Source organism: Antrostomus carolinensis, unplaced genomic scaffold (assembly GCF_000700745.2).
Source record: "Antrostomus carolinensis isolate BGI_N321 unplaced genomic scaffold, ASM70074v2 scaffold17834, whole genome shotgun sequence".
NCBI classification, from domain to species: domain Eukaryota; kingdom Metazoa; phylum Chordata; class Aves; order Caprimulgiformes; family Caprimulgidae; genus Antrostomus; species Antrostomus carolinensis.
Window position 1 is genome coordinate 1 of NW_010310278.1, and position 8241 is coordinate 8241.

The window sequence follows — 8241 nt, forward strand, 5'->3', positions numbered from 1 at the left end:
GAGCAGGAGCCAGCGCCTTGCAGGTGGGATGCTGCAGGACACTGGTTGCGCCACCTCTTTGGCCACACAGGAGCCCACCATGAAAACGAGGGCGCTGCCCACCCCAGTGGGCTCTCCACTCATGCCACACATTGGTGCTGAGTACGGCACACATCCCCAACACACACAGGCAAACATGTCCTGGGGTCACACAGCTCACCTGGCAGGGCTGGAGCGGGGGTCCTGCCTGTATTCCCACCTCTCTAGGACTCCTGCCTTCAGCTTTTGCTCTTCACCTCTCCCCTCTGCTTGGCTTACTCAAGCTTTTGGACCTCCTGACATGACTGAGCTGGCAGCAACTTTACAAATCGTGTCTTAAAATAAGAGCCAGAGCACTCATGGGGCTCCAGACACGCCCTGCTGTGCCCCTGCCCACAGCGTGTCCCCGTGTTTTCTTTCTTTTCCAAGCTCCTCTGCCAGGCAGCTGAGATCCCCAGGGGAGAAAAAGATGGTGCGAAGGAGGCAAAGGAGTCCAACACCACATGGTGGCCAAGCCGTGAGCAGAAACACCCCACAGGGAATGCCAAGGTGAGTGCTGGCACCCTATGGGCATTGGGGGGGGTGTGGGCAGGGGGCTGAGCCCGCAGGGCAGGGGTAGAGGCTGTGTGCAGGCAGCCCCCAGGGACACCTCTGCATGTCCACCCAGCAGTGCAACCTGACCGGCTGGTGGAAGAATGACCTGGGCTCCAAGATGCACGTGACCACGGTTGACCAACAGGGCAACTTCACTGGCGAGTACATCACTGCTGTGTCGAGCACGCAGAAACCCATTGAGCCATCCCCCCTCATCGGCTCCCAGCACTTGGACAAGGATGGGCAGTGCACCTTCGGCTTCACCGTCAACTGGAGGAAGTTTTCTGGTCAGTGGCTTCAAATATCTGTGCCTGGTGGGGTGTGGGATGGAGAGGGGAACTCAGGCAGGTCCCAGTGCCCACCCCAATCCCTCTGTTCCCTCTCCTGTCCCCAGTCTGTCCTCCCCACTCTGGACAGTGCTTGCAGACAACCCCTGAAACACTATTCAGGCTAGGCAGCATCAAGAGTTCCTTTGACATCATCTCTGCCACAGAGCATTTCCCTGCAAACACCAGGACCCAGCTGGGCTCCAAGCACATTAAACACACTTGTGAAGCCCCAAAAGCAGCTGGGGTTCCACTGAGATGCTAACAGCCACCGCTTCCCCAGACTCCACAGCTGTATTCGTGGGACAGTGCTTTGCTGAGGATGATGGGAAGGAGGTTCTGCAGACTTCCTGGCTGCTGCGGGAGAAGGTTGACTCCCTGCCCAGCGACTGGAAAGCCACCAGGTAAGCCAAGGGACACCCAGCCCAGCTGGGATTCCTGCCTCTCTGCTGGCTGGTCACCAAAGGGCTTCTGCTTTTCCACAGGACTGGCCGCAATGTCTTCACTCGGATAGGATGAAAGGAGGAGGGAGAACCCTTTCACTCCAGCCAGGCTTGGGAGACCAGGAGACCTCTCAGCATCATCAGCATACAGGAGCATCGGGGATGTTATCAGATCTGGGGGAAGATGTCCCCAGAACACAAAATAAAATATTTTTTTTTTCTTTAAACCCAACTTTGTACAGTCTGTGGATATGTCCTAAGGAAGATGGGCTAAAGCATTGCAGTGGGTGTGGGGTGAAGCTCTCACTCTCTTATTCTGGGAAGAGATTGGCCCAAAGAAAGCCCCTTTTCCAGCCCAAATGGGATGGTGCATCCCCAAAGTGACCCTTGGACAACAAGCATGGGCTCTTTCTTGCTCGATGCTGGGTGAGCGTGATGGGAGGGTAAGATGGGGGGGCCTTCTGCACCCAAAAATCTAGCTGGGAGCACGCCCATCTCCGAGGCAGCCCTCGGGCAGCCACGTGAGGGATCTTGTCTGTGTCCATACTCCTGGATTGGCGAGGGCTGCTCCATCTCTGCAGCACAGCACTGGTAGCTGCAGCACATCCAGCCCCCCCAAAGCCCTTCTTAGGGAAATGTGTGTGATTTACAGGAAAGCAAACATCCAGCCTCAAATCCCTGCCTGCTGGACCTCATGATTTACTGTAATAGGCAGTGCCGGTGCTGCCCCAGTGACTCCTGCCAGACAACATGAGCTGTTTCCGGGAAACTCAGCTGAAGTCTGAATCTGAAACTTCTGAATCCTCCAGCTGTCCAGTCACAGAATAAGTCCCGAGGGTGCTGCACAACCTGGGCTGTCACCCTGCCTGGGATTTGAGCAGGCAGGAGTGGGCTGGCAGAGCTGCCACCTCTCTCTTCTCCCCTGGTTTTCCTGCCACGAATGACATGGGAGAGCTTTGCTAACAGTATCCATGGCTTTAGTAAGTTTTCCACCTGCTCTTTGTTTTATCCTGTGTCACAGGAGACTTGCATATGGTTTGCTTTTTGTGTTTTTCTCCCTTGGGTCCAACTCTCGCTTCTGGAGCGGTGCTGCTGTTTCCTTCTCAGTGCCTTCCTGGAATTCTCCAGCTTTTTCAGTTCCCTTACAGCCTTTGTGAGCAGAATGCCTTTACACCAGCTGTCCATTATGGTGTCCTTTGGTTTGTGCAGCCTTTTACCTGCTTTAGAGGAACCTGAGAATTAGGAAAGAGGGCAGCAGAGGGACCACAGGACTCTGCTCTCACCCTGAACCATGGTCAGGTCAGTGGTGGGGCATCCTGCTAAGGTTGCAACCTTACTCCATGAATCCTCCTGATATCAATCTTTCATGTCAACATTTCCCTGTGGCAAGTCTCCCCGGAGGCTGTGAAGCCATTCTGGGGTGCTCCAGCAAGGTGGCAGCGCTGGCCATGATTCAAGCAGTCTGCAAACCCCTGTGAGCAGCCAGGGTGATGAGAAATGCAGCAGGCATGGGCTGGTAGAGCTTCTTTGCAAGGCCAGTCCCTATATGAGGGCACCCAGCCAGGCTGCGATGCACCCAGCATCTTGATTTTGGGGTGACAGGACACGGTGTGCCAAAGGTTCCTGCAGGTGACTGGGGGAGGGGGGTCTTTCACTGAGGATGCTTCCCCGTGGGCATTGGGCATTCACCAGTGTTGGGTTGTACCCAGCTGTAAGACCTGCCTGCAGTGCTCTGCACACCGTGCACCTCTGCTCTGCCTCTCTGAGCCCCAAACCCAGCACTATTATCTGCAAGGCAGCGGGGAGCAGCGGGATCCCCTTCAGCTCCACTACAGACCTCCCTCTGGGAGGAAAACCAGCCATTGCTGCTGCATGACTGTGTTGGGTTTGGGGGGGTGGGAGGCTGGGTTTTTTGTTAGTGGAGGGAGGGTCACCTTGTGAGAGTGAAAAGCTCCCCTAGCTCCAAGGCAGAGACCCCCCAGCCCAGGCTGGACCAGTGAGCACCAGAGAAACACCTCTGTGAATCCATATTGGTGAGGGGAAGGGCTGTCCTGAAAAGAAGTAGGTGGAGAGAACCTGGTGGAGAGACCGTTGACCTGAACAAAAGATAACCATCGGCCTAAACAAAGGACAGACACAGAGAGAGAAAAGGAAAAGAGAGAGACCAGTTGCCAGAAGGAAAAGACAAAGAACCATACCCAGTTCTACCCCATGGAGTAGGAGAAGGCAAAGGAAGTCCCTTGCAGCCCATGGAAGTTCAATGGCGGAACTCCAGGCTGGGGCAGAGAAGCTGAGCCTGAGGACAAGTGTGACTGGAACTGTCGCCCCAAGAGTCACTCGCTGCCAGGGCGGGGGTGGACCCCCAGAGTGGGGGGTGAGTCTGCAACTCCTGGATGTCCCCATGCCGGAGCCAGGAGCTGAGCCCCAAGAGGTCCATGACTCCATGGGAAATTTGTGCTGGAACATCTTGTTGCTGGACTTCCATGCCAGGAAGAGCAGCAGAGGTGAACTGACTGAACCCCCATTCCCTGTCCCCTGTGCCACTGTGGGGGGGAAGATAGAAAAATCGGGAGCAAAGTGATTTGAACCCAGGAAGAAGGGAGGGGTGGGATGAAAGAGTTGTAAGATGTGGTTGTTATGTCTACTTAGATGATTTGCAAAGAATTAAATTGATTTTTCTTCCCCAAGTTGAGTCTGTTTTGCCCGTGACCATAACTGGTGAGTGAGCCATCCCTGTCCTTCATTCCTAATCCCGTGACCCCTTTGTTATGTCTCCCATCCCATCTCACGGGGTGGGGGGAGTGCATGCAGGACCACATGGTCCCACTGTGGGTCAAACCTCCACAATGACAAGCCTTGGCCATGGTCATTCATACACCATAGATATCTTCAAGGGGATGGGGAACTTGAGGAGGCAGGAGGCACTTGCAATCACACGCAGTGTATGGCTGCTGCTGTGTCATGTTGCACAGGTGCTCACACATAATGTATCGGTTAAAAAAAAAAGGAAAACTAATTTGTTGGGATCTTGGCATGGGGTAATGCTCACATAAGGGATCAAATGCCTCAAACAGTCGGTCACTGTTTGAACAGAGGAATCTCTGTTGCAGGGCTCCTCCAGCATCTCCATATCTTAACCACATGCAGAAGACTATCCTACATGACCATTTCTGCAGGGACTATTCCTATTGACTGTTTACAAATGTCTTAACACTGAACATCTCAGTGCCCAACAGCTGTCTCAGTCCAGCTGCTGTCCCACCTAAGCAGATGGAGCCGTGGAGTTCCCAGGTCACTCAGGGACTGCATGGCTGGTCGGTTTGGGTGCGTGCAGAGGCAAAGCCCCATACCCAGGCATGCTGCAGTGATGACAAAGGAATAAAGTTGGTTTTCAAGCCTGTAATTTCACTTATAAATGAAGTCTCATAACTACGCTACGTCTGTGTGGTTATTGCTCCTGCCAGCCTCCTGGTTAGGACCTCACACCCTGCTCTGCTCCTCTGCCTCTCTCCTTGGCCCAGCTCTGACTACAGCCTTGGTGAGCACAAACCGTCATCCTGGGAGGATGTAGGAGCTCCTTGGCCAGGTCCTCAGACCCTCCTGGGGCTGGCAGTGAGCTGGGGCACCCTCCCAGATGTGATTTGCCTCCCCAAACCATGGCTGAGCTCATCACACTTGGCAGTGCTACCCCTCGGGTGGACGGGGGACCTGCCAGCTCTGTCTTCCCCTGCAGCGTTGTCAGCAACATGTTCACCTGGTTGGAGAGAAACCTTAGAGGAGGTGGCTGTGCCATGTCCCTGCACAAAAGCCAGGCAGCCTGAGGGTCCCTGGCCAACTGCACATCCTCAGTGCAGTCTCGTACCATTAGGGACACCTTGGGAGGTTTCACACAGGGCTCTGCCATGGAGCTGTACCCATGCCCAGCCTCAAAGCACCATGCATGGGGCATCACCTCCCACGGGGTCTGTGCATGGGAGCACCACACACAGGGCATCCCCTCTCAAGAGGAAAAGCAAATTTTAACATCTACATGTCTTCCAGAAAAGCCCTTCTGCACTTACAAGAAGGATTAATTCAAGGATGTGCAAGATTTTCCACTGCAGTGACAGTTACAGCTCCGATAGACAAGGGAAGTCCAGCACAGCCAGGAGAAAAAACAGCTTAGAAACAGCAGCAGAAACTTGTAACGCAGGAAGGGACTGCTGTGAGGAGGAAAAACTGCAGGCAGACACACCACCCTTCAGTGCAGCAGAGGAGAGCGGGGTCGCTGTGCTTGCTGCAGCACTGTATTGGGGTGGCAGCACTGGGACAGTGACAGTGGGACAGTGCCAGGCTGTGCCCACCCCAAGAACTCCATCACAGAGCAAGGAGTGGGATGGCAGAGCCTCTTGGATAGTGGATGTGCAAACCATCCCTGCACCCCGACCTGACCTCTCTCTGCAGCCGTGCTCATCCCCGCGTTCCTCCAGCACTGCCCAGGTCACGCAGACCTCCTCACCTCGCCTGTCCTGTCCTGGGCACCCTGCCACCAGGACACCCGCCCCATGGCTGACAGCCCAGTGCCCGCAGGGCTCTGGTTACAGCCCTATAAAGGGGGCCGGGGTGTGGGGCTGGGAGGGAGCTGTGCCAGGCACTTCACAGCCCCATGGCCATGGGGAGCGCTGCCTTTGCCCTGGTCCTCGCCCTGGCCCTGGCAGCGTGTGTCACCCCTGCAGAGAGGAAGGTATGGAGATGGGTGATGATGGGGACGTGACAGACATGCCACTGGGATGCAGCCAGGGGTTCTCTCTTAAATGCCATTTCACGCTGGGATGAACAGGAGAACTTTGCAAGCACCTGGTCCAGGCAATGGGCAGGGTATCTCTGGGTCCCCCCAGCCACATGGTACCATCTCCACAAAGCTTTGCTCCCACAGGAGCACCATGCACAGGGCATTCCCTCCTATGGGGTCTGTGCCTGGGAGCAGCACGCATGGGCGTCCCCTCCCATAGGATATCTGTCCAGGGCACCATGCACAGGGCATTCCCTCCTATGGGGTCTGTGCCTGGGAGCACCATGCACAGGGCATTCCTCCTATGGGGTCTGTGCTCAGGGGCACCATCCATGGGGCATCTCTTTGCACAGGATCCATGCCCAGGGAGTCTGTGTCTGGGTGTCCCATGTGTGCTGGCCTTGCTGCACTGTCCACTCAGTAGTCAGCAGCACCTGGGAGAGCATTTCTTCAAACTGGGGACAGGGAGAGCTGTGCCCCACAGTTGCACTCACAGTAGGGCTTGTGGCTCTGGCCATGGGGTGGTGGGAGGAATGGGGTCTCCCTCTGCACCATCCACAGGGGCAGAGGGCTGGTGGCTGTGTCCCTCCAGTGCCAGCTCAGCGGGCTGTGGAGGAATGAGCAGGACTCGCTGATGGAGATTTCAGCAGTGAGAGACGATGGGGACTTCCAGGGGAGATACCTCACACGGGTCACCCTTGCTGGTGGCTGTGCCCGCATCTCCCCTCTGAAGGGTGCCCAGCAGCAGCCCGGCGAGGGGGGCTGGCCCACCTTCGCCTTCACCGTGCGCTGGGACAAGTTCTCCAGTAAGTGCTGGGACACCTGGGGATGGCACCACGGGGGCACTGGCAGCTGCACAGGGGGCCAGCAGGACTTTTCCTCTGCTGGGAAGTCTGCTGGGTGATGTTCTGGTGCAGACAAGCAGAGAGAGGCAGAGGCATCTGGCCAGCCTTGGGCTAATGAGCAATGCTGGGCTCACATGGGGCAGCCCCTCCTCACCCAGAGTCTTTGCACCCGTCCCTGCCAAGCAGCCAAAGGTGACTGTGGTGGGTCCATCCAGACCCCATAAGGTCATCGGGGTGCTGCAGAGCCCGTCTTACCCGAGGGAGCTGCTGGGGAAGGGCAGGTCCCCCGGCCATGGGTTGGGTGGGTGCGTGGCCCTCAGCACAGGAACATGGCTTTGGCTGGGAGGAACCTGGGGAGGAGGAAGCAGTCAACAAGCGTGGGTGCCATCCCCACCGTCCCCCCACCAAGCACTTCCCCCCAGATGCCACCACCGCCTTCGCGGGGCAATGCTTCGTAGACACGGGTGGAAAGGAGACGCTGACCACCATGTGGCTGCTGCGCGAAGCTGTTGGGTCCCTCAAGGACGACTGGAAAGCCACGAGGTAGTGGGGGGACATGGGGGGCAAAGCCCTACAGAGGGGCCCTCCCCAGGTCCCCTGAGGACAAGCATCCCCCTGGGCAAGGGGACCACCCCTGGGAACCCCCCAGGGTGGGTTTGCATCGGGGATGCCAATGTTTCCTGGCAAGGGGCTTGCCATGGCCAGGGGCACCCAGTGGTTGCTCGAGGCAAGTTGGTGGGTATTTAGGGACACCCCTGTCACCTGCTGGCATTGGCAGCCCTGTTGGGCAATGTCTGCAGGTTATCCCACAGGAACCCTCTGCTTCCCATAGGGTGGGCAGAAATGTCTTCACACGCAAACGCATCCCGAAAGGAAAGATCCTGCCAAGCTTGTCCCCATCCTGTGAAGACACGTCTTCACCTGCCCCATGACAGCATCCTGCCTCCTGGGCAGGGAAAACCAGCCTTTCACATAAAAATAAAATTTAAAAATCATGTCAGCTGTATATGTTTGTTTTTTAAAAAAACTGCTCTCACTCTTCCTCTGACGCAGCTTCTGTCCTCACAGGCACCCTGGAGAGGCAAGGGCTCAGCACTGCCCTCCCCCAGGGACACCTGATTCCCCTCATCCAGCTCCCTGGGCTCATTCCCCACCTCATCCTAATCTGAAGTCCTACCCTGTGCCATCACTCCCCGCCCGCCTGCCAGTGGCAGAGGTAGCATGAGCATCCCAAATCCAGTCAC

The 8241-nt window shown here is 56.5% G+C and overlaps 2 protein-coding genes across 2 annotated transcripts; both read left to right on the forward strand.

Annotated features, from left to right (window-relative positions):
- Positions 1-447: 447 nt before the first annotated feature.
- LOC104519793 (avidin) lies at positions 448-1457 on the forward strand (the record flags this gene model as incomplete). The annotated part of the gene is made up of 4 exons (XM_010166373.1): positions 448-567; positions 686-899; positions 1222-1342; positions 1424-1457. Coding segments are annotated over 4 exons (489 nt in total), but the record flags the coding sequence as incomplete, so codon positions are not given.
- A 4575-nt stretch (positions 1458-6032) lies between these two features.
- LOC104519798 (avidin) lies at positions 6033-7929 on the forward strand. Its single transcript, XM_010166372.1, has 4 exons — positions 6033-6104; positions 6745-6958; positions 7420-7540; positions 7830-7929. Exons 1-4 carry the CDS (start codon positions 6033-6035, stop codon positions 7927-7929), a joined length of 507 nt encoding a protein of 168 aa, XP_010164674.1.
- The last annotated feature ends 312 nt before the right edge of the window (positions 7930-8241 follow it).